The sequence below is a fragment of the Mirounga angustirostris genome, unplaced genomic scaffold, assembly GCF_029215605.1.
Source record: "Mirounga angustirostris isolate CCGP_5_RB_7025 unplaced genomic scaffold, mMirAng1.0.hap1 SCAF_11, whole genome shotgun sequence".
In the NCBI taxonomy this organism is placed as follows: Eukaryota; Metazoa; Chordata; class Mammalia; order Carnivora; family Phocidae; genus Mirounga; species Mirounga angustirostris.
This window is the reverse complement of record NW_026991719.1, coordinates 33153154-33180520: the sequence shown is the minus strand read 5'-3', so window position 1 is coordinate 33180520 and position 27367 is coordinate 33153154. Positions and strand designations below refer to the sequence as shown.

At 39.5% G+C, this 27367-nt stretch overlaps 1 protein-coding gene across 1 annotated transcript in view; it reads right to left on the bottom strand.

The window, feature by feature from the left end:
- The window catches only part of SYTL5 (synaptotagmin like 5), a 105140-nt gene that overhangs the window by 42024 nt on the left and 35749 nt on the right, over positions 1-27367 (bottom strand). Inside the window, exons 3-7 of the mRNA XM_045870240.1 lie at positions 18244-18359; positions 16721-16829; positions 13696-13830; positions 4588-4729; positions 1144-1273 (exon numbers count right to left, since the gene is read on the bottom strand). Of these exons, the coding sequence (XP_045726196.1) occupies positions 1144-1273; positions 4588-4729; positions 13696-13830; positions 16721-16829; positions 18244-18359 (632 nt within the window). The remainder of the gene's footprint in view (positions 1-1143; positions 1274-4587; positions 4730-13695; positions 13831-16720; positions 16830-18243; positions 18360-27367) is intronic.

The following is a 27367-nucleotide window of genomic DNA, read 5'->3' as shown; positions in this document are numbered from 1 at the left end:
TATGTACTCAATAAACAGGAGCTGTTGACTAGAAGTAGTAGCAAAACGATCTATGAGGTGGGCTTCTATATTAGTTTAAAATTTTTCTTTTAACGGGAGAACCAATCTTGTCATCCTGAACAAAATGCAACAATAACTACATATATTTAGAAAATGCTTTGGGAGTTTCCTGACCAGAAAGACTCCCCAACTCAGCATACAGAATACAGCCTCAGCTTTATGCAAATATCATTAGGTAAGTTACTTTTCTCTTGTTGAGGATTTTGTCATGATTTTAATTCGATGCAGGGGACATAAGCTTCATAACTATGGCAAATTTCTCTAAAGAATTTTCTTATTTATAGGTAATAAAATTACAACACAAATAATACCTGCTTCCCAGGGCTGTTGTGATGAAGAAGTGAAATGATATACCGTATTTGAATGTACCATACAAACGAAAAGGGTTGTTATTAATACCTTAATGCTGTTTGCAAATAACTTTTTATTTAAACCACAGGATAATTAATGTCTAGATATAGGGCATTTATGACCACCATGTCAAATGAACTATCATTTCCTTGAATTCTGGGAAAGCACCTGTATCTTTCCATCAAATGAACCAATTATATTTCCTACACTCCTGTACTGACGTTTGGTATAGCTCTGAAAAGTGGTGGTGATGACTGACAAGTGTATACACTTAATAAATGGATTTTGCATGAATGCAAGAGGCTCAGGGCATTCATTACCTGGGTCCACATTTAAGCTGTTCTTATGGAACGGGCGTACATGATGGGTCAAAGAACAAACGGTTATTTTCTAAAACATGAAACATTCATTTAATGTCACACAAGGCAGTTAATTTCAAATGATTTAGTCATTAAAAAAAAAAAAAAAAGACGGGCGCCTGGGTGGCTCAGTTGGTTGGGCGACTGCCTTCGGCTCAGGTCATGATCCTGGAGTCCCGGGATCGAGTTCCGCATCGGGCTCCCTGCTCGGCGGGGAGCCTGCTTCTGCCTCTGACCCTCCCCCCTCTCATGTGCTCTCTCTCTCTCATTCTCTCTGTCTCAAATAAATAAATAAAATCTTGAAAAAAAAAAAAAAAGAAAAAGGGATTCAATATTAAAAAAAAAAAAGAGTAATCATGCTGTAAATACCTACCTGAGGAGAGGGAGATCTCAGACACTGCGATGGAAGGTGTACCAGAAACGTTTCTGCGATGACTCTTTGGGAGGTCCTCGTACGTGCTTTCAATGGCAGCCAAATCCACGGAATTTTCAAAACCATGTTCCTTCTCACAAAGTAAAAATGAAAAAAAAAAACCATTATAATGACTGTAATTTACTTTAAAAGGCTCCCATATGAATATACTTCAGTATAACCATATTTGTGTTGTATTTCTCTTTAGGAGCTAGTTGACATTTGGGGGGGATCCTCATCAGGAGTCCATATAACTCTAAAGCTTACTATCAATAATTGCTCTATAAAATCTGTACCAAGAGGTTTGTTAAGTAGCACAAAAGTTCAAAATAATTCTTCATTCACAAAATTGTGTGTGTTCTACTACATGGTTGGCAAGAAAGATGATATAAGTACTTCCAATCTTACATGAACTCTATATAAGAATCTGGCTAGCTTCACATCCCCAGAGTAATACTCAAGCTTAGTACTCTGTTTGGTCCTATGTTTATCCCCACTCTCAACGTCCTGTTTCCTCAACCACCCCCTACCTCCTCTACCCCCATTTAACAGAAGACCATGATCCACAATCCAGGTTAACACATGGCATAGAAGGGCCCCCAGGATACTGCCCCAGCCTTGGGCCAGAGTCCGGCTGATTGCTCAGTGCCTCAGCCATATCAGTTACTAAATATTTTGAATATCATTCCTTGTTAGGTTGCCAAGAAGTAAGGGTAATCATCAACTATCCATGCACTTTTCTGGCTATTGAACAGTACCACTTGCTGAGCTTGGTATAAATATTTATGAAATTTTAATTATGCCTTTTACCTTATCAGCAAGTACAATTCAGACTATATAAGTATTGAAAGAAATCTTCTATTATTATTCAATCTGTCTGAATGCCTTTTGGCTTTTCCTTAAAAATATTTATATAGAATCTGCTCATAGCCTCTGCTTTTTTTTTAAGTTCGTGATTTATTTTTCTGAAGTTGCATTATAGGAAGAGTTGATATTTTAAATAAGTATTTAGTTTTTATATTCAGTATTTAGATATTGACTAGTTTTATTGAAGTTCACATAGAATATTAGTTTCAGGTAGATAACACAGTGATTCAACAATTGTATACAGTATGCAATGCTCACCACAATAAGTGTGGTCACCATCTGTCAGCATACAATGTTATTACAATATTATTGACTCTATTCCCTATCCTTTACTTTTCATCTCCATGACTTATTTATTTTATAACTGGAAGTTTGTATGTCTTAACCCCCTTCATCTATTTCACCCATCCCCTCATTCCCCTCTCCTCTGGCAACCACCCCTCTGTTCTCTAATATACATGAGTCTGTTTCTGGTTTTGTCCCAGTTTGTTCACTTATTTTGACTTTTATATTCCACATGTAAGTGAAGTTATATGGTATTTGTCTTTCTCTGTCTGACTTACTTCCCTTAGCATAATACCCTCTAAGTCCATCTAGTGTTGTCACAAGTGCTATGATCTCATTCTTTTTTATGGCTAAGCAATATTCCAGTGTGTGTGTGTGTGTGTGTGTGTGTGGGTGGGTGTGTATACATACCACATCTTCTTTATCCATTCATCTATCAGTGGACATTGGGGTCGCTTCCATATCTTGGCTATTGTAAATAATGATACAATATACATAGGGGTGCAGAAATCTTCTTGAATTTAGTGTTTTGGTTTTCTTTGGGTAGACACCCAGTAGTGGAATTACTGGATCATATGGTAGTTCTACGCTTAATTTTTTTGAGAAACCTCCATAATGTTTTCCACAATGGTTGTACCAATTTGCACTCCCACCAACAGTGCACAGCATTCACAACCTCCCCTTCTATCTCCTTGTTCCAAAGCCTAGTTTCTCACCTGCAGTAAGACAATGGCCTCCTGGGTGCCTGGGTGGCTCAGTTGGTTGAGCGACTGCCTTTGGCTCAGGTCATGATCCTGGAGTCCCGGGATCGAGTCCCGCATCGGGCTCCCTGCTCAGCAGGGAGTCTGCTTCTCCCTCTGACCCTCCCCCCTCTCATGTCCTCTCTCTCTCTCATTCTCTCTGTCTCAAATAAATAAAATCTTAAAAAAAAAAAAAAAAAAGACAATGGCATCCTAACTGGCCTCCCGGCTTCTCCACTGTTTCCCCTACAAATGCTTCTCAGCACAGCCCCCAGGTCCCGTGTAAAGAGAAGCCACATCCTCTGCCCATTTTTCAATTGGATTTTTTGGTTTTTGGCTATTGAGTTGTATAAGTTCTTTATATATTTTGGATTAAGGAGTACACTTATCATGATGAGCACTGGGTGATGATTAGAATTGTTGAATCACTGTCTTGTACACCTGAAACTAATATTACACTGTATGTTAACTATACTGGAGTTTAAAAAAAAAACTTAATAAAAACAGAAAAACAAAAAAAAAAGACCAAAAAATGACAAAAAAGAAAAGCCACACCTGCTCAAAACCCTCCAACTGTCCTCACCTTATTCCAACTAAATGTCAAAATGCATATAGTAGTCTGGTCCTGTTACCTCTCTGAGCTCACTTCCTAGTCCTCCTCCCTCTATTCACTCACAACAGCCATACTGGCCTTCTTGTTCTTCCTTGAACATACCAGGCATGTTCCCACTTCAGAGTCTTAGCGCTGGCTGTTTCTCCGGGGGCATTAAAAATATTTTAGACGCTGGTTGAACAAGGGCACTAACCATTGAAGATGGAGGCCAGCCATAAGTAATTGGAACAGCCTTCCCTGTATGTGTACCTGCTGAATATCGATGCTGTCCCTGCCCGAAGGGGCACCTTGCTACAGACTCCTGCATGGCGACATCTTTCACTTACTACAATCTTTGCCTGACTAGGACCAAGATTTCTTAAATATAGATGTCAGCTACATGTATGGAGTTTCCTGCTTAACCAAAATATCTAGATGCTCATTCGTTCAAAAGGACAACTTCCACATTCATATATATTTTATGTATAATGCAATTTAAGTCTTCGTTACGTGTTGATCCTGATTTTTAGCAGTTTTATAGAACGAAAAACTATTAAAAAATTTCAAGACTCTACTTTTCCCGATTTAAATCAGTCTGGAAAATGTCTAGTACAGTCAACTTCTGAATAACTTGACAAATAACATGGAGGATCAAAAGCGGAGACTTCTAAACATGATTTCTGCTTTGTTTAAACCATATAACCACCACCTTTGAACCTGCTCCTTCCCTTTGCTTCACACTTCTGGCTTCCCACCAGGAGCTAAGGATGTAGGAGGTTCAGTCCTGATAAAGACATTTCTACAACTAAATAGCATAAACAGCACGCTTCGAGATACAGAGAACTCAAACCCAACCAGGCCATGATTCATGGTGAGGTCAAGCCTCAGAAGCTGGGGGTCCTTTCCCATTTGGGTACTTACTCTAATGCTGACTGAGGTCACACTGTATGTGCTTGGGGCTGGTGACCTCTGAGTGACGGGGGTCACACCGCTGCTCCGGCTACTCTTCAGGGTTGCGGGGCCAGCTTCCTGGTCATTCAGATCTGATGAACCACTGCTTCCCCTAAATGAGAGAAAGAATATTCTGACTTTAACAAGGTGAGCAGCTACCATGTCGCTTTCTTCCTCGAAGACTCACTAGGTTCAACCCCATCTGTCTGACTCCAGGGTTTTTGTAATTGAGCTTGGCCCTACCTTTCCACCTTTATTTCCCACTCTTCACCAGCATTCTCTCAGCCCGGACAGGGTCCTTGCTGTCCTCTCAACTCACTACACTCGTGGTTCCTGCTTCTGCATCTACCTCTAAGGCTTTTGCTCACGTTCTCTCCCCCTGATATGCTCTATTTGCCACTCCCTGTTTATCCAAATCTTCGCCACCTTTCAGGGCCCAGCTGAAGTCCAGCCTCCGCCATCAGGACTTTCCTGACATTTGCAAGCCTTGTCAACCTCTGCTCTGCTCAATTCTTATTGACTTACAGTCTTTGCCAAACTGTGTAGTCCTTGACTACAGGATGTCTTATTTGGCTCCCCACCTGATCCACATATGTGGGCCTTGGTGCTTCTTTTCAACCTAAACTCCCTGGGGACAGAGTTCATATTTACCATGATAACTCCACTACCTTCATATTGCCTTGGTACAAAGGAAGCACTCAGTACATGTTTAATCAAAGAGTGGAAATTATGTTGTATTTCTCTGTGTTGTTTCAGTGCCTGACTCATGGTGCACATTTAATAAATGTGGCATAAAAATAATGACATTTGGTAAATGGGCTTGGCTCACTTTGTTTGCTAACACTGATTCAATCCCATTCAATAATGATTAATAAAAAAAATAGCTCCTGTCCTTGAGGTGAACACAATTTTCTCATTACATGGAGTTTCATAAGTAAGTGTCGATAAAGTAGAGTTTAAAAGAAGTGTTTTTTCTATTTTATTCTTTATCCTTGGTGAGTACAAAATACACTAAGTGGTAAAATAGAAGGCTTTGTGAATTTCCCTCTTTTATTTACTATTTAATAAGTTATAAGTGCATCTATGATAATAAACATTTTACTGTTTAAAGCCTCACAATGATAGTTAATAGTGATTAGAACTTACAGTCGAGCCAATCAAAAGATACGCAAAAGAACAGAGAAAGGGTGTTTTTTTTTTTTAAAGAATGTCTGACTGTGCACATGACATTACTGGAAGACAAATCTGGCAGGAGAAAGAACTGGCATTGATCACACAGCTATCAACTACAGCTCATAAGTTTTTCAAGACTGTGCGCCAGAGAAGCCACTGAAATCAAATCAAATATGCCCTGATACGACTAGCTACCACCACCCTCCATAATTGTGCAAACAGAAGCTACATTTACTGAGTATTTTCTAGGCGTTTGACACTCTCCATTCTCCAAATTCCCTGTTAAAAAATACCAATAGTCTTAAAGATGAGAAAACTGAGTCTTGGAGAGGTTCAGCAATTATTCCATAAATTCACACATGTGTCTGTGTCCACACACAACACGCTCTCACACAGTTAGTATGTAGTAAAGTCACGATAAAAACTGAGACCTGCCTGCTTACCCAAAGCTTGTGCTCATTCCAGTTGCTCATAATGCTTACTCAGCATTTCACTAGGATCAAATTGATACAACCAGGCAGGTTCTACATTGATAGAAGGCACTATCTTGCAGAAAATAATCCAAGGATCAGAGAGCTGGGAGTTAGTTTCTTGGAATCTGATTAAGAGAACTAAAAATCTCTGGGTAGCATTCTTTGTTTCATTTCTTTATTTGAGAGAAAGAGAAAGCATGAGAAGGGGGAGGGTCAGAGGGAGAAGCAGACTCCCTGCTGAGCAGGGAGCCCGATGTGGGACTCGATCCCAGGACCCCAGGATCATGAACTGAGCCAAAGGCAGACACTTAACTGACTGAGCCACCCAGGCGCCCCTAGGTAGCAGTCTCTGGCTTCTTCTTCTAGAGATGGCACTCTGAATTAACTGTAGATTGCTTAGGAGGGGTCTAGGATTGTGTCTTAATTCTGATCACAAGAGAATGTAAAGTTTTGTGATTAAATAAATTGATATAATTTGAAATTATAAGCTCCTTGGTAAATTTCCTGAGCCCTCCTCCCTCAGGGGCTACACTTCTACACTTGTCAACAGTTAAACCATCCAAGTGATTTTGCTTATCTCAGAAGTCCTACGTAGAAAGGTTTTAGAGACCTACCCAGTAATGCCGTGCTATGACAGTAGGTTCTCTACTCTCAGAACAATGTTACCACAAAAATCTCTCTCCCTACTATTTTAGGTAAAATCTCCTTGAAAAAAAGAAAGGATAGACATGAATCTCTCAGAAATGAGCCAAGAAGTTATGATCCAAAGGGACTCAGGTAGATATACTGCTTGTGCCTGTCCTAAAGGTTCTCCTTGACCCAGGTGGTTTTGAAAAAGTCCGCATCATGGATCAGCTTTGCTGGAACCAAAAGTCCTACTTATGTAGAAGCTCTGGCAGAAGTTGATTAATTGTGGTGATGACATTCAAAAAGCTATCCTGTAATAAGAAAAAAATTCTTATGACTATAAGTCAGCTACTGGAAATTGTTGCCGGAATCATTATCTCAAAAATGACATATAATTTCACATTTGTCCCTGATATTTACTGTGAGCTTCTCAAAAATATTTTCCTCTCAGCTGGTTGTTTCAGTTTGTTAGACTAAAAAAGATTTAGCCTAATGAAGCAGAATATCATAAATATTTGGATGCCAAATCTTTTAGATGTTATATAAAACATGACATGAAATACATACATCTTTACCACTTAAATAGGAAGAGGATAAAGCCTTCCTCAAGTCTAAATTCAAGAAGTGTAAAGGTCAATTAAGAAAGAGCTACTTTTTGGGCAGAGGACCTGAATAGACATCTTCACAAAGAAGACATACAGATGGTCAACAGACACATGAAAAGATGCTCACCATCACTCATCCTCAGAGAAATGCAAATCAAAACCACAATGAGATCTCACCTCAGATCTGTCAGAACTGCTAGAATCAAAAAGACAAGAAATAGCAAGAGTTGGTGAGGATGTGGAGAAAAGGGAACCCTCGTGCACTATTGGTGAAATGTAAATAGGTGCAGCCACCGTGGAAAACAGTATGGAGGCTCCTCAAAAAATTAAAAGCTGAACTACCGTATGATTCAGTAATTCCACTACTGGGTATTTACCCAAAGAAAATAAAAACACTAATTCAAAAAGACATATGCACCCTTATATGTACTGCAGCATTATTTACAATAGCCAAGACATGGAAGCAGCCCCAATGACCACTGATAGATGAATGGATAAAAAAGATGTGGTATGTACACAATGGGATATTATTCAGCCATAAAAAAGAATGAGATCTTGTCATTTGTGACAACAGAGATGGACCTAGAGGGTATAATGCTCAGTGAAATAAGTCAGTCAGAAAAACAAAAATAGGGTGCCTGGGTGGCTCAGTCGTTAAGCGTCTGCCTTCGGCTCAGGTCATGATCCCAGGGTCCTGGGATCGAGCCCCGCATGGGGTTCCGCGCTCAGCAGGAGGTCTGCTTCTCCCTCTCCCACTCCCCCTGCTCGTTAAGCGTCTGCCTTCGGCTCAGATCATGATCCCAGGGTCCTGGGATTGAGCGCCACATCGGGCTCCATGCTCAGTGGGGAGTCTGCTTGTCCTTCTCCCTCTCGCTCTGCTCCTCCCCCTGCTTGTTCCTTGTGTTCTGTTCCTCTGTTTCATTCTTTGTTCACCTGGCCAAGTCCTCCTTGTCCCTTAAAACTGCTTAGAGGTCATCTCCATGAAGCTTCCCTGAATCCTCTGAAAGGATAAACGCCTCTCTCTGGTTTTTCCATAGCCACAGAACATCTTTTTAACATGATACAATATTGTCTTGAAATTATTTGGTTGTCCCAATCTTCCCTGACAAAGTTTGAGAAGTTCGTGAAGGGGTAGAATGGTATCATGGTCTAAACACTTCCACATTTAATTACCATTTGGAATACAGTACTAAGTCAATAATGTGGATAGAATCATATGTTGAATTTATCTGTATAAATAAAATTCATAGATGAGCAAGTCATATACCTCTACTCTTCAGTGAAGAAGAAAGGCCATTATTGTATCTTAGTGACCCTGAGAAAGTACATATCACACAAGACACCTTGAGTGAAAAAGAATTATTATACTGGAGGAGAGAAATGTGTTAAGTTTAGTTCATTGAAACAGAACACGTTGGGGCAGTGAATCTTTGGGAAAAGACTGGAGAAACAGATAAGATAGCAAGGAGGTGTCTTTGGGCTTACAATCATTTGACCACAAGAATGAGGCAAGTCAAGAACCCAGCTGTGATCCAACCAAAGTATAACATCAGGAGTCTGGCTGAACTACCAAGTCTCTCTAACTCCTAACATTACTGTCAGTATAAAAAGGAAAGTCACACGTCTATAAAGTAAACAGAAATCAGGGGTGGAGCAACTGGTGGTCTAACAAACTGCACCTTTGGAGGAGGGACGAGAGTGGTTTGGGAGGGATGCTGCAGCAGAGAGCAGCGCCCCCACCTGTTTCCCCTCAGCCCTCATCTCTACCCGCAGAATCCTGTTTACTGGGAACACCCACAACCCTATGCCCGAAGACTTTTTTGCATCACCAGAGCATGGAGTGCCTGTGTGCAGAACAAGTCCCAAGTGCCAGAGAGTTGGTGCCCTAGAATTAGTCCTCAACCAGTGATTAACAGGGAGCTGGTGTATACATACCCCGGATTCCCAGTCTCATGACTGGATAATTCTGAGGTGTGTTGTACACGGTTTCCGACAGTTGTCCACTGAGGTTGAGCTCTGGTTGCCCACAGAGGTAACTGGCTTAATGACACCCTCTTTTTGGCTTCCTTTCCTTCCCTGGATCACTTCCCCATGCCCCTTGGGTTTCCAAGACCACATCCTAAATAAATCACCTGCTCTTGAATCCTTATTTCAGGGTCTGTCCTGGGGGAACCCAAATCAAGGTAGGTGTGTATGGTGGGCAAAGGATGAGTAAAAAGGGATGATGTGAGGTATAAATAGAAGTTTCTAGCTGAAGACATGTATGGCAACTCCAGACCTCATGTTACTCCCACTGATATGGTCACAGTCTAAGTAAACACTCTTGTGAATCTGATATGCTTGCCATATTCTCCAATGTGATGACAGAAATGCTGCTAAGAAACAGCATCATCCTTCATCCATTTTTTACTGAACAGAGTGAATTTTAACTTCAAAGTTCCATTTTTCCTTTATTTTTTTAGGGAACATTGTTGATGTCCCCCCAGATCCGGTCAGATCACTCGTACCAGCTCTGCATGCCCATGTCCAGCTTCGGAGTGCTTTCCCGCTAATGACTTGCACCTATGGCCTTCAAAGATTTGCCCTTTAGCACAGGGGCCTAGATATGCTTTGGAGTGGGTCTCGCCTGACACTCATGGTTAGAGTTGTCAAATAAAATACAGAACTCCCAGTTAAATTTGAATTTCAGATAAACAATGAATACTTTTTAGTATAAAAATATACTAATATTCAGTATATAAATGAAAATAATATTTCACAGGGGTCAACTTATTTACTTACTTATTTTTTAAAGATTTTATTTATTTATTTGACAGAGAGAGAGAGTGCGCACAAGCAGGCAGAGCAGCAGGCAGAAGGAGAGGGAGAAGCAGGCTCCCCGCCGAGCAGGGAGCCTGATGCAGGGCTCGGGGGCTCGATCCCAGGACCCTGGGATCATGACCTGAGCTGAAGGCAGACGCTGAACCGACTGAGCCACCCAGGCTCTCCGGATGTCAACTTTTCAAATTCAGATTTACCTGGGCATCCATCCTGTATCTTTATTCCCTAAATCTGGAAACCCTATCCAAAGGAATCCACAGTCAATGACTAATTGGTAGAGGAGGGCAATGGTCCAGCTCCTCAAAATGGAAAAACTCAGAGACACTCTCTATAATCCAGAATTCCTTGCAGGATCAAGCTGAGTTTTCACATTCAGGCCTCACCTGAGATAGCGCATTGCTTGGGTTCTTTCCCTTCTTTATTCTGCTTCCATTCCTCCTGTACTGGTTTCTCCTGGAATCATTTTAGTAATAAACCAGTCACTTAATGAATCCTTGTCTGAGGGTTTGTTTCTGGGTGAGCAGGACTTCAGGTAGATATCTCACAAATCAGACCACACTGACAACTCATCACCATGTAAAAGGGATTAGGTATCACTGCCCTGAGGGCATTTTGTTATTAACTATAGCTTATGTGCATATTCCTTTAACAAAACATCTCCTCTGCCTCATCTGTCAAGTCCCTAGCAACAAGGGAAGAGCCATTTGCCATGTTCTTCTGGGAGGCTGCTGGGCCTTGCCTAACCCATTCATACTTGCCCCCTGCTTTCCAACTCCTAAAAAGAAAGTCAACCAGGCATCTGGTAAAACATCATTTCCACTCTGGTATGACAGGAGTTTTAAACAAGAATGCCCAAGGCCCGCTGCCCCAGAAAAAGAGCAATGAACCATGAAGAAATAGGCATTGTGGAGGAGAAAGGGGAATTCATTGCTAAGCTGGCTCAGGTACTAGACAAAAGAGACTGGGTTTTAGAATCTCTTTAGGGAAATTGGTGTTCCATATTCGAAAAGGAGTTACGGGAGAGAATGCAGTTTTGCTTGCAAAACCTAAGGAGAAAAGAAAGCCTGCCAGTTTTACTGGCTTTGCGGAATTACTACAGCTTCAAGCAAACAAAAAGGAGCTAATGTCTTTTGGTGATGAGAGTTGAGAAAAGATGGGCTACTTCCTGCCCAACTTTCTAAGGAATAATTTTGGGATGCTGTAACTCATCTCACTGTGGCAGTCCATTAATGAGTCATCACTTTGATAAATGCACGTTCTAGGAAAAGAACATTTTGCTCTACTGATCTCCCAAACAGCTTTTTTTCCTCCTCTTTCTTAATGGGAAAACATTGTTCTTGGCATGCTTAAGCCAAAGCATCTCTGACTACTACATTCTGATCTAGAAACCATTTCAGGTACTTACGATTTAAAAGATCAAGGCTACTTTGCCTCCTTTCAGTTTACAACAAGAACAAGAAAATCCTGGGTCAATACACCAGTGTTTGGTGGAACAGGTCCATATGGCTTTATAACTTAATGATTATTTACACCCAGCAGTAGATAACACACGAGAAATAAACCCAGGCAGGTGGATTCTGGAAGAACAGCAAAAGCACTGTGATACTAGAGAGCATGCCCCTTATTCCTGTTGAGTGACCTGAAGACTAATTAATTGAAAATGGAATAACCTGTTGGTTGGGTCAGGAGATTTTTAAAAAAATTTTTACAAGAATTCTATCTTTCCTCTTTTTATATATATTGCCCCTCTGAAGAGCTAGCTTGAAGTCTTTGCCAACATGGCTCATCCATGGAGTCCCCAAGAGGCTGGGCAAAGATAGCAACACTAAACTAGTTGCTTATCATCTCTAAATAATTTGGAACACTGTCTGAGAGTCAGGAGTTCAACAACAACCAAAACCAAAAATGAGACTTTTATAGAAAGATTCTGTGGAACTTGGCATGTGGCTACCCCAAGGTCAGTCAAAGGAAACTATTTCAAGGACAAAAGCAACCAGGGTTTGAATTTTTTTTTTTTAAGATTTTATTTATTTATTTATTTGAGAGAGAGAGAGAGAGCACATGAGAGGGGGGAGGGTCAGAGGGAGAAGCAGACTCCCTGCCGAACAGGGAGCCCGATGTGGGACTCGATCCCGGGACTCCAGGATCATGACCTGAGCCGAAGGCAGTCGCCCAACCAACTGAGCCACCCAGGCACCCTTGAATTTTTTTTTTATCATAAAGGAAGTATACCTATATTCTTGAAAATTTGAAAAAATACTGAATATAGTGACGATCTTTCGATAGTGGGTGATAAATGATTTATTTTCTACTTCCTTATTTTTTTTCTGTGTGGTTTTACATAAAGTGCAATACTTTGCAGCAACGCTATAGAGAAAAAAGCAGCAGGTATGGAGAGTCACCATGGGGAAAAAAATGAATAGTCAAAAAAGAGTCCTCTCTAGGGGGATTTGGTGTTCCATATTCTAAAATAAATTACAGAGGAGAATTCAATTCTGCTTGCATAACCTGAGGAGGCTTCACTCCTTGGCTTTGCAGAATTACTGCAGCTCCAAGAAAACAAAAGGGAGTCAACATTTGGACAAACCAGTGAAACATGAGGGTAGATCTTTTTTCTCCTCATGGCCTTTGATAATACATTCATCGCAAAAATAAGCCTTGACTTATGCCCCAACAGGATAAAGAAAATCCAGCCTGATATGAAATGACTATGCTCTTGGCTACCCTTTCTTTTTGCTTTTCTTGACAAGGTGATAACTCTGTGCATAGGCAATTCTCACTTGGCCCCATTGTGGACGAGTTAGACGAGGTGGAACTAGAAAGAAGTGGAATTTATGGAAATTCTCTGGGGCAATTCAAGTGATGAAATTAATAATTTTTTTAAAAGCTGCAAGGAGATACACGCTCCGAGCTTTTTCAGACCTTAAGCAGAAAGAAGATCAAGAAATCAATGAGAAGAATTTATTTTCCCTGTACACCTCCATTCACACCGCAGCCCTAAGTCCCAAAACATCAAGTCTCATCCCTACAGGTTACACAGATGATTCTGATAGCTCTAATTCCAGAAGGGTAAGTGCTTTCCATTTCAATTGAAAAAATACCCTCCTGTCTTTTCATATTATGTTGGGAGTTCTCCAAGAGGTAATATTTTTTTTAATTTTTATTTTATTATGTTATGTTAATCACCATACATCACATCATTAGTTTTTGATGTAGTGTTCCATGATTCACTGTTTGCATATAACACCCAGTGCTCCATTCAATGCGTGCCCTCTTTAATACCCATCAATATTTTACAGGTACCTAGAAGCACTGTTTGAATGGAAATACATCAACCTTCTTCTCAAGCTCTACCATTATCCAATCTGTATGTGCCTTACCTGTCCGAACCAGGGACTGACTTTAAACTCCGAAAGTTTTGGCTGTCTAAGTCCAAGCTGTAGCTCCGCCCACTTTCCGTTTTTGGAGTTATGATTTCTCCTCTGGTTGCTGATCTGAACTTGCTCAGAAGAAATCTGAAATTATATAAATAGGTCTATACTTAAAAGGTAAAATAAGAGAAAAGACATTTTAAAATATCCTTTCAAGAATTCTTAAAAAAAAAAAAAAAAGGAATACCATTTCTAATATTCTCAACAGTAAATAATTCTTCAATAAAGCGGCCTTGGGGCTGAGAGGTTCTGGGGAGTTCCCAGTGCCTCTGCAGTATGCTGTCAAGGCTGAGGGTAGAGGCCATTATCATATTCTCCCAAGGCCATACCACTTGCCGGTAGACCAGGCCTCTATCCCCGCTAGGGAAAGGACCATCAGCTTTGGAACTCCCCACTGTCACCTGAGAATGGAGAAACATCGCCTGGGTTGAGCCTGTATTCAGGGATGCTAAGAATAGGGAGACTGAACTCCCCTTGCTTAGAGAGGGGAGCTAAAATGATCTTCTGGGACAAACTGAGGTGGCCACTGATTAGACTACAGCTCCATGAGAACAACAACTCTGCCCTGCTGGTTTCCTACCAGCTCCCCTGAGCTGAGAGTGATGCCTGGCACACAGGAGAACCCAATCAATTCTTGCGGAATGAATGACTAAACCCAGGTGGTGGAAACCATCTTTCTATCTTTCATGACATTTCTCCCCGTGGGAGTGAAGTTTGAACAATGGAGTGTCTCATGTAGGATGAAATCCGACTCTGTTGCCATTTTACTAAATTATTTAGAACTTGAACAAAAATAGCTTTTCAGGAACTGAGATCTGAGTCACGATCCAGGCTACTGAGTGCCCAAAACATGGAGGTTTTGAAATATGCTTTAGTAAAGAACCAAAGCTATATTCTTGTTGTGACAGCATTGGGAGAAGGCAGTTCATTTACCTTATATTCTAGTTTTCTAGGGGGAAAAATGTATTCCAAAGGTACAGGGACAATCTTAATAGAAGCTGCCAAGACGTCTCTGTTTCAAAGATCTATCAAGAGTGTCTTGTCAAAGTGTCAGAAGCTTCAATCTAACTGGAAAATTACATTTTTTGGTGAGAACAGCACTTAATATAATTTCCATCTGTGCTGCTCTCAGAACCTCCTTGCACATGACCCCACACCTATTCTTCTACTTAAGCTGTTTCTTCCATGTGGAATCACTCTTTCCCACCTTTTGCTATCCTGGACCCCTGCCCATCTTTCAAGGTCCCCATCTAGTCACACTTACAATTTGATGTCTTTCCCAATGGCCTCTGTGACTTCCCAACACTGATTATCTGAGCCCCTTATGTAAGATTTACTTATTTATTGCCGTATGATCTCTCTTACAGTGAATTAGCACCTCATCTTCATTTAGAAAGGCTTTCGGGTAGCTCATATTGTCATCTTACACTTTCCCGAACTTCTTCTATACACATTAACTTTCCAGGCGTGAACCTTTTCTACCCAACTAGCTGTTATAGTCATTGAAGACAGATCCATCAGATCTCAGTTTTGAGTTCCCGCAGGCTGCAGCCCAGTGCTGTGACTGTTTTTAATTCAGAGTGTATACAATTCATTGTGCTGGTGGGTTACTTCTTGTCTCCTGGCTCCAAGGTCATCATTCTGTGACCTACGCAGTGAAGCCTGGGCTAGGGTCTGCAAATTACAGCTCCTACAAGCACTTGTGGGTTCTGAGTGGCTTGCTCAATCAAGCCACTGATTATTTTCGATGAGCCAGGCACCATGTCGGAGGCTGTAGCACGAAAAGAAAGAAAGAAAAAACAAAGCCACAAGTCCAGCACTAAGGGAGCTCATAGTTAAGTGTGTGCTGGGGCTGGGGAGCGGGGGTGTGGCGTCAGACTACAAAGTAATGAGTGATACACAGGCACAAGGCCTTGTGGGAGCTCTGAAGGGTGACAAATGGATTCAACCTGGGAGGAAGGACCGACACGTGGGATGCATGGTCAGTCACTCCAGGCTCTCTCTCACATTCATCTCTGCTAATTAATGAAGACACAGTTAGTCATGAGTGTCTGAGTTACAGAATATTTAGGCTTCACTCCCACTCACAGTTCACGATTCTAAGAACAAAAACAAAAACCAAACCAAATCAGACTTTCTCTAGAGCCAGAGAAAGGCTCAAGTACTAGCACTCTCACACTACTTCCTGCTGAGAGAACAAAGCAATGCTACCTAGAAAGAATCATGCAGTGACTTGGTGGATATTAGAATCCTCACTACCTAAGCCACAGAACAGACCAACAGTTGCCTGAGAAATCAAGAGCTGAAAAATGCAGAGCTGGAAAGCAGAAGTTGGCCTTTTGGTCCTTTCCGCCTGCACTCTGGGGGCCTCTTTCCTCCCTTGAGGAAGCCCCAGTGCTCCCAGGTTCCTAGTGCTTCCCTGAATCTTGCTTCCCTCTGCGCCTCACATTCTGATTCTTTGTACTTGAGACGAGTCTTTTCTTAATTAAGTTACTGAGGTAGCCAAGCATGATTTCTTCCTTAAGGAAGCTCACATTTTAAACAGGGGACATTAAGTTTTAAGCCCAATTAATAAATCTTTCATTTGGATATTCCCTATATCAGCACTCAGGTTGAGGGAGGGTGGTGACATTCTACAACCAAGCCAGTTGTCACATCTTTATAGACAAGACTGGCCCTGACATGAAAGCTTCTACCTTGAAGCAATGAGAGCCATTCAGTGCGAGACCAGATATGTCAAATGAAATAAAAACTTTTACAGGTTCAGGTCCAAGGGGACCTTTAATTATTTAAGACCAAAAGTAAGTAAAACTGCATTTCCTGAGGGAAATGACAGGAGAATGTTGCCTTGGTCAGTTATGTTGACCTTCTCTGGGTCACTGAAGTGACATCCAACTTGAAAAACTATGGAGTCTTCATTTCAGAGGTTTCCGGAATAAAGGTCAACTATTCCCTTGGAAAAGGTGTGTCTTACCCTTTTCTTCTGGGTCCGTTACGACCGGCCTTTTGCCCAGCAGAAGGTGAAGTGTCTGTCTTTTCTGGGTCCCAGCGGGGTTGCTCTTGACTTTGTGTTTCTTCAGTTCCTCATTAAAAACAATCAGAAGACAAAGTTCCATACAAAATGGCCAGAAATGAGAGCAATTTTCTATTCTTCATTCACTTTCCTACATTAGCACGGGACAAAGAAGTCTATAATAATTGGCAATGACATTCCCATCCCGACTCCTAGTCACACAGTTATTTCTAATCTGCTGAGTGTTCCGGAGTTAAAGGAAGACGAAGATCAGGACTCATCGGTGGGAGGTTTGCTGAGATAAGCTTTTTAGGGATGATGGTGATGGAGGAAGGATACATCATCCCTCTACAGATATTTTTAGGGCGGAGGAGCCTGGGTTCATGAGAACTCGAAATCCCTAGAGACGGGATTCTAATAATACCCAAATTCTGAGTGCATAAACCAGATTCCCTGTGACGGTGAGCCACTGTGTCTATACCTCATGACTTGAGGGAGTCTACATTCCAAAAGGTGCTGAGGTTTGAGTGGGGAAAGCAGCCAGAACTAACTGCTTCATTCTAACTCTACTCCATTCTGTCCCCCTATGGCATCAGACCTGATCTTACCCATGTGGGAAAGCCCTTCCTTGCTAGGGCCACACCCAAAAGTGACACTGGAATCAGTCCCAAGCCTCCCAGCTCCACCTTCCGGACTTAAAAACAAGGGCATTTGTCTCTGGATATGAAAGATGAGGCGCCCTAGGAACAGGCCAGAAGATGCTTGCCCCACCTTTACTACGCTCTACGTGAGAAACGGGCTCCTAAACACAAGTTTCCCTCGATATTTAACCAATTAAACTGTCGTTTGAATGCACCAAATAGCAGGCTCAAGGGGGGGTGTTACTTGCTTTGGGTGACAGTATTGAGTGAAAAGGTCCTGAGCGATTCAGGCCATTTAGCACTCCGGCTCCTGCCCACTAAATGCTGTTCAGGCATTGCAATTTGGTTGTTGCGTTTCTAAATGCTCCCCTGGCTTGAGGGAGGAGGGCATGGGACACAGTATCATCGCTTGGTTGAAAACCACTGGGTTAGTAAAAGGAACGTTTAAAAGCAATTTTATTGAAATACATTCGTGTTGAAAAATCAAGGATTGCTTTCACAATGTGAATCATTTAATTCATCTGTTTTATGTTACTTTCTTAAATGTCTAGTAAAATACTGGAAATGCATTCAGGGAAAGAACTATCTGTGATGAAGATAAATGCCTCCTTTGAAAATCTTAGTGTGTCAGATATATGGAAAATCACTGTGGATTTTATTTTCTACTGACTTCCTCTTCCTTGAATGAATTGCTGACTTAGATTGCATTCTACTGAGTTTTGAAATGACCTAAGGGATTCAGGAAATTCAACTATGTTCATTTGCAACATATATAGGGAAATTATGGAGCCCACCAAAATGAAGAGTAAGACAGTTTTGAAACCAAATCATTGCTTTAATTACCTGGACTTCTTCTTAAGATGGACTGTCGGACTACATCAGTGCCCAGAACATTGACTTGCTTGAAACGCTTTGCCTTTTCTTCAAAAAACCACTCACCAGTTACGATCCTTAGCTGTCTGCTCAAGGGAAAAGGGGAGAGCACTGAAATTCAGTTATTTAGCCAAATAATTAACTCTCAAAAATCCCTAGTTGAGTAAAAAATAGCCAGTCATTTATAGAGTCTATCTCAATGTCTCCAGTATTTTATGATGATTATAATGGTTACCTATTACTTGAATATATACTATATACCAGTTACTTGCTAATTGCTCTTCATACTTCACATATTTTTATCCACATAACAACCCTGTGTAAACATTATTATGCTCATTTGATAGATGAGGAAATTGACACTTAGAGCAAGAGAATGACATGTCTCATATCACAGAGCTGGTAAGTGATAGAGCCAGGATCCCATCCCAACCAGTCTGGTCTAGGGCTCAAGTTCTTTTTTTTTTTTTTTTTTTAAAGATTTTATTTATTTATTTGAGACAGAGAGAATGAGAGACAGAGAGCATGAGAGGGAGGAGGGTCAGAGGGAGAAGCAGACTCCCTGCCGAGCAGGGAGCCCGATGCGGGACTCGATCCAGGGACTCCAGGATCATGACCTGAGCCGAAGGCAGTCGCTTAACCAACTGAGCCACCCAGGCGCCCTAGGGCTCAAGTTCTTAACCACTGCATTAGTGGGCAACTACTCTTCAGTGGAAACAATGGGGAAAGAATGAAGGTTTTGAATTACAAAAGGGCCAAAATTAGACTCTGTTTTAGAATGATACCTTGATGTAATATGACGACCGGCTTCGAGTAAAGAGCAAATGGAACAAAGAGACAGGTTTGGCCATGGCAATAGTCCAGAAGAGAGATGACAAGACCCATGCTGGGGAAATGAAGAGATAAATTAAAAATACAGGAAGTAGAGATAAATTAAAAATATAGAAATTAGAAGGGCTTGCCTGGATTTCATAATCAACTGAACGTTGAAGGTGGAAAAGAAGGATCTTTGAACAACCATGCCCATTTTTAAACACCCTGCTTGCAATGACTACACAAACCCTTTATCCCAGTTGCACAGGCCTATTTCTCATTCTCTGAACATGGCTTATAGAAGTGTTGGTACAGTGGTGTTCAACTACCACTGTCTACAGAGGACTGTAATGGAAAAGAGGTTGAAAGGTAGGATTGGGTCATAAAATGGAAATCTTTGAATGTCATGTTAAGGAGCTAGAATGAACTCTCAGTTTTTCTAAAGCTCAGGCTGGATGATATAATCTCTGGAGCATTATATGGACAAAGGAGAAACCAGAGGCAGGCCAATTAGGAAGTTATTGCAATAGATAGAATAGGAGATGATGAAGATGTATATCAGGGATGGGGGCAAGGGGTGAAAAGAAACATAGATTCTTGGGCCACTGCGAAACAGCAAGATTGGTGACAAGTCAGATGTGGTGGCTGAAGAAAAGCAGCTGAGAATCAACTAGAGATTTCTAGCCCTAAGAATCATATACATGTGATTCAGCAACTAAGTGGACTTAGAAATTAGTAACTGGATCCTAAATTTCAAAAAACCACCCCAGAAAAATATGTCAATATGTTCCCCACCAGCAATTACTCTGAAATGCTACTTCTAAATATAAAAGACAAAAAATTAAATTATATATGAAACACAGTTCCACAAGTGGGGGAAAAAAAGTGAAAATGTTACCCTTGGAGCAAATTATTCACTGAAAGGAAAGCCTATAGCATGTATATCTCAGATTTGCTCCCAAGTGGCTGGGTCATCTGTTGAGAAGCAAGGGCTACTGGATTAGCTACAAACTACATCCAAATACTTATGGAATATATCAAATCTAAGATCTAATGTACCAAAACAAAATGCTTGAATGGGTTAAATTATTTCTGGATACATCTCAAGTGCTCCACAGACATGTATCATTACTTATGTTGGAAATAGAGGTGGTAATCGTGCTATTCTGAATTCTAAAAGAGGTCTCTTCAAAGTTCCTGTCCCTTCATTATTCCACCAAATGCTTGGTACTGCTGATTGCACTTTGCTAATGGAATTAAAGTTACTAATAAGCTGACCTTAAAATAGAGAGGCTGTCCTAGATGATCTAGGTGGACCCAAAGTAATCACGGAGACCTTAAAATCAGGAAGAGGAGGAGGAAGTCAGATCTGCGATGCTTCAATGCTACAGAACGGGAAGTCAGATTCCAAATGTGAGAAAGATCTGACACACTAAGAAGGCTCTGAGATATAGCCATCAATAGGCAAGGACCAGAGAGAAAGGATTCTTGGAGCTAAGGCTGGCTCTTAGCTAACAGCAAACAAGGATTCAGAAGCCTCATTCCTACAACCATAAGGAATCAGATTCTGTCTACCAAAGTGAGCCTGGAAGCCAAATCTTTGCAAAGCCTTCCAACGGGAGTACAGCCAGCCAACACCTTGATTTCAGCCTTGTGAACCTTGACTAGGGAAACAGACCCCGCCAACCCAGGTTTCTGAGCTACAGAACCGGGCGATAATATATTTGCACTGTTTGAAGCTGCTAAATTTGTTATGATGGCAAGAGAAAAGGAAAACAATACTCAAACATAGACATATATTTAATATTCAACATATCAAGGGTATGATGTGCACAGGTTGTGAGAAAATAAATACAGAAAATTCAGGAGACCAATAGGGCAGAGGTTGGCAAACAATGGTGTATGGGCAAAATTCACCCCACTACATGTTTTGTATGGTCTGGGAGCTAGGAGTGGTTTTTACATTTTTTAGTGGTTGGGGAAAAAAATCAAAAGAGCAATATTTCATGGCATATGAAAATTATATGACTTCTATTCAAAATCCAGCATCTGTAAGTAAAGTTTTATTGAAATATAGCCATGCTCATGTGTTTACGTATTATCTCTGGCTGTTCTTCTACTATAAATGCAGAGTTGAGTATTTTTAGCAGAGACCACATGGCCTTCAAAGTCTACAATATTTACTCTCTGGAATTTTAGTTTTTAAGAGTTTGCCAATGTCTGCAACAGGACAGGGTTTACACAAAAAGAAAAAACAAGGGAAATAATATAGATCAGAGATTAAAAATGACCCAAGAGTGGCCTACCAAAATCTCACTTCTGCTTTTTTTTTTAATCTTTCTGGGATACGGGGGGCGGGGGGGGCTGGATAGCATACCAACAGCAGTTTCATATGTGACAGGGGAAGTGGGCCACCACCTGTCTACATGCCCCAGGAAATGGTCCTCCATATCATCTTTACCATATATGCCTAGAGCTGCTGCCAACACCAAACACAAATAAGATCTTCCCAGAATTGTTAGTCATTACCTCTTACTATCCTTGTAGAAACAATCACGATAATCCTTGTATTTGCTCAACTCAGATGTGCACCTGAGTCATTTGTCATTTCAGAGTTCTGAACAACATCAGAACAATCTCTTGGGATCGTGCCTTTGCCACATTCTCTGATCCTTGAGGTAGCTGTGAGTCTTGTAGGAAGAATGGGGAGCCAATACCTAGTGAGTGTATAGCGTGTACCAAGGAATGTGCTAGGCGCTTAATGCAGGTCTCTAATCCTCACTCTAAGTCATGAAGTAGTTATTCTTATTGTCTCTTTCAGATGAGGAAACCAAAGCTCACAAGGGTTTAATAACTTGCCAAAGGTATAAAGGTATTACGACAGAAACAGGATTTATACTGAAAGCTCATACTCTTTACATTTGGCTAAACTGCCAGAAAAGAACACATAGTTGCCAGCTATAACAAGGCTTTAATTCATATGATGGGCTATGATTATGCACATGTGTGCATGCACACATCCACACATGGACCCTAGGGGTAGAGTGACAGGAATAAAGGGTGGTGAAAGAGTAAAGAAAATAAACATGATACCCACCATACAATTTATATCCCTCTCTGTCACATCAACTTAATATTTGAAAAATACAAGGCTTGGAATATATTTGGTGTTTCCTCTAGATCATATGCTGAAGAATGAGTTTGACTGAAACTAAGTGAGTTACACTCATTATTTGTCATTAATGATTATTTAGTATTCAGAGTTTTCTAGGTCCTAATTTTTTTTTTAAGGTCAAACTCCTGGGACTTCAAACTTTCACTTGGAAGCTCATTTAAATGTAAAATTAAGTTCTCCTTAGATTTATAGAGGGAAAATATGTAATCTTACCCTAAAAAAAAAAAAGAAAATGACCAAAACATTCATTTCCTGACTATGAAGACTCCAGTAGCTCATAGAAGACTATGAGCTACTGGAAAAATCTGAGATAAAACATGTTTATTAGATATGCTGAGATACAACAGAAGTTTCCTTCCTATTGTTCATAAGGAAACTAATTAGAATTACTTATAAATTTACTCATTACCTATCAAATATTTATTGCATTCCTACTACGTATTAGGTCTTCTGCTAAGGCTAGGAATAAAGATGTAACTAAGAGAAACAAGGACTCTGGCCTTATATAGATGATAGTCTATACTCTTTTCTTCTTTTCCAAACACAAAAACTGAAAAAGAAATCCCTAGACACATTATGGTAAAATGGCAGAACACTCCAGAAAAAGAGAACATCTTACAAATAGGTAGGGAGGAAAAATTCCCCCAAATTACATACAAAGAAATGACAATTAGAAAGATAGTTGACTTTCAATAGTAATAATGAAATCCGGAATCCATCCAGTCAATGATATCCTCAAAGTACTGAGAGGAAATAACTACCAACCTAAAATTGTATATACAGAAAACCACTGCTCAGGAATGAAGATGAAATAAAAAAATTTTCAGCAAATTAAAAACTGAAATGATCTATTGTCAACAGAGTTTCACTAAAGGAAGGTCTAAAGATTGTACTTCAAGAAGAGGTAAAAGACGGGCGCCTGGGTGGCTCAGTTGGTTAAGCGACTGCCTTTGGCTCAGGTCATGATCCTGGAGTCCCGGGATCGAGTCCCGCATCGGGCTCCCTGCTCGGCAGGGAGTCTGCTTCTCCCTCTGACCCTCCTCCCTCTCATGCTCTCTGTCTCTCATTCTCTCTGTCTCAAATAAATAAATAAAATCTTAAAAAAAAAAAAAGAAGAGGTAAAAGAGATCTCAGATATAAAAAGAAATGGTGATAAATGAAATTAGTAAAACATGTGGATAAATCTAAACACTGATATATACACAAAAATTATAATATCTAATTGTTGAATTAAAAATAAGTCCAAGCAAGAACTAAAAAAACAAAAGCAAACAAAAAGATATGTCTAAAACAAAACAAAAAGTATATATAAGCCAGGGAGAAGATATTCGAAGTTTAAGAATATCAAGTTCCTTTGATTAATAAGAAGAAAAGTAAAATTATTGATTCATAAAATTAAAAATGTTGTAATTTCTAGAGTAACCACCGAAAATAAAAAATCATAAATAATATCTGCACTACTAGAAAAAATAAAATGGAATGAGAAAATATACTTCAATCTGTAGAAAGTATAAATAAAAGCAAATAAAATCCATAGATAATACATAAAAGCAAATATTACAGTGATCACAAAAAAAACCAAGTGTACATATTACACTAATTACTATGAATATAAGTAGCCTTAACTATCGTTTAAGAAAAAATATTGTCAGATTAAACTTTAAAAATTATATATGGCATATATGGATAGCATGTATATGTATACACATGTATTATGTATGTAGCATACATGTATAGCAAATATTTAAATACAAATAATTTAAAATAGCATATATGCTTTATAGAAGCATATGGACACAGAAATGTTCAGTCAAGGGTAGAATAAGATATACCATGTAAATATTAACAAAAAAACCTTGATGTAGTTGGTATTAATGGCAGACAAAATAGACATAAAGACAAAAGCATTTCTAGAAGTGAAGAGGGTCATTAAAAAAACCTTCAAACTGGTAAAGACTAACAGTCTAACAGAAAATTGGGCAATGGAATAAATAGTCCTATCACAAAAAAGGAACCCCAAAAGGCCAATAAACCTATGAAAAGATGGTCAACCCTCTTAGTCATCAGAACATTTCAAATTAAAATCATAGTAAGATATCCACTTACCTCTCTCAGTTTGGCAAAAATTTAAAATTTTTATGAATCCAAGTGTTGGTAAGATTGTGAAGTAAAAAACAAAACAAAGCTTTTATATAATGGTGGTAGAGTTTAAACTGCTACAACTGCTATGAAAAACAATTTAACGTTATCTTGCAAAGCTGAAAATGCTCATATCATTCGTCCTGCAAGTTCATTCCTAGGTGCACTCCTTGGAGAAGTCTTCTCAAACATTTTTGGCATAGGTCACAGTAAAAAATATGTTTTATATCACTGTCCAGAAAATAAATACAAACATACACACATACACATATACAAACACACTTATTACTGTATTTACACACACACATATAACTACATGTACACTGACATTTTCTATTCTGTTTTGTTTTCAGTGCTGGTCACAACCACTATGGGTCATGACCCATAGTTTTAAAAACCCCACCTTAGGGAAACTCTTGTGTTTGTCAGGCCATATGTACAAGAATGTCATAGCAAGAACAAACAAAACCCAAACCCAGCAAAAGGAAGGAAATAATAAAGATTAGAGCAGAAATAAATGATACAGAAACTAAAACCAATAGGACAACATATCAGTGAAACCAGGATCTAGTTCTTTGAAAAGATCAACAAAACTGAAGAACAACAAAACTGATAAATCACTAAGAAGATTCATTTAAAAAGAGAGAGAGAGAGGACTCAAATTAACAAAATTACTAATGAAAGAGGAGAAATAACAACTAACACCACAGAAATACAAACAATTATAACCGAATATTATGAAAACTTTTATGCCAGCAAACTGAACAATCTAGAAGAAATGGATAAACTTCTAGAAACATGTAACTTACCAAAACTGAAGCAGGAAGAAATATAAAATTTGAACAGAACAATCACCAGCAATATAATAGAATCAGTAATCAAAAAAAACAAAAACAAAAACAAAAACACAACTCCCATCAAACAAAAGTCCAGGACCAGACGGCTTCACAGCCAAATTCTACCAAACATTTAAAGAAGAGTTAATATCCATTCTTCTCAAAGTATTCCAAAAAAACACAAAAGGAAGGAAAACTTCTAAATTCATTTTATGAGGCCAGTATCACCCTGATACCAAAACCAGATAAAGACACCACACACACAAAAAGAGAACTATAGGCCAATAACTCTCATGAATATAAATGTAAAAATCCTCAATAAAGTATTAGCAAACCAAATCCAACAATACATTAAAAAAAATCATACACCACAATTAGGTGGGATTTAGTCCTGGGATTCAAGGGTGGTTCAATATTCACAAAACAATCAACGTGATACATTACTTCAATAAGATAAAGGATGAAAAACCATGTGATCATTTCAAAAGATGCAGAAAAAGCACTTGGCAAAGTACAATATCCATTCATGATAAAAACCCTCCGCAAAGTAGGTCTAGAGGGAACATATCTCAATATAATAAAGGCCATATATGCAAAACCCACAGCCAACATCATACTCAGCGGGGAAAAACTGAGGGCTTCCCTGCTAAGGTCAGGAAGAAGACAACGATGCCCGCTCTTACCATTTTCATTCAGTATAGGACTGCAAGTCCTAGCCACAGCAATTAGACAACAGAAAGAAAGAAAAGGCATCCAAATTGGTAAGGAAGAAGTAAAACTCACTATTTGCAGATGATACTATATATAGAAAACCATAAAGACTCCACCAAAAACCTTCTAGAACTGATAAATGAATTCAGTAAAGTCACAGGATACAAAATCAATGTACAGAAATCTATTGCATTCCCATACACTAATAATGAAGCAGGAAAAAGTGAAATTGATGTAACAATCCCATTTACAATTGGACAAAAAACAATAAAATATCTCAGAATAAACTTAACTAAAAAGGTGAAAGACCTGTATTCTGAAAACTATGAAAGACTCGTGAAAAAAATTCAAGATGATGCAAAGAAATGGAAAGACATTCCATCTCATGGGTTGGAAGAAAAAATACTGTTAAAATGTCTATACTACCCAAAGCAATCTACAGATTTAATGCAATTTCTGTTAAAACACCAACAGCATTTTTCACAAAACTAGAACAAACAATCCTAAAATTTGTATGGAGCCACAAAAGACCTCAAATAGCCAAAGCAATCTTGAAAAAGGAAAACAAAATTGGAGGTATCGCAATTCCAGATTTCAAGTTATATTACACAGTGGTAGTAATTAAAACGGTATAGTACTGGCATAAAAAATTGACACATAGATCAATGAAATAGAACAGAAAACCCAGAAATAAACCCACAATTATATAGTCAATTAATCTTCAACAAAGAGAGAATGAATATACAATGGGAAAAAGTCTCTGTTTTTTTAAAGATTTATTTGAGAGAGAGCAGGGGAGGGGCAGAGGGAGGGGGAGAGAGAGAATCCAATCAGACTCCCTGCTGAGCACAGAGCTGGATGCTGGGCTCTAGCCCATGACCCTGAGATCATGATCTGAGCCAAAATCAAGAGTTGGATGCTTACCCAACTGAGCCACTCAGGTGCCCCAAAAGACAGTCTCTTCAACAAATAGTGATGGAAAAACCAGACAGCCACTTGTAAAAGAATGAAACTGGACCATTTTCTTGCACCATACACAAAAATAAGCTCAAAATGGACGAAAGACCTAAATGTGAGACGTGAAACCAGAAAAATCCTTGAAAAGAGCACAGGCAGTAATATCTATGACATTGGCCACGGCAACATTTTTCTAGATATGCCTCCAGAGGCAAGAGAAATAAAAGCAAAAATAAAGTATTGGGACTACATCAAAATAAAAAGCTTCTGCACATTGAGAGAAACAATTAACAAAACTAAAAGGCAACCTAATGAATGGGAGAAGATATCTGCAAATGACATAGCTAATAAAGGATTAGTATCCAAAATATATAAAGAACTGATACAACTCAACACCCAAAAAGCAAATAATTCAATTAAAAAATGGGCAGAAGACACGAACAGACATTTTTCCAAAAAGACA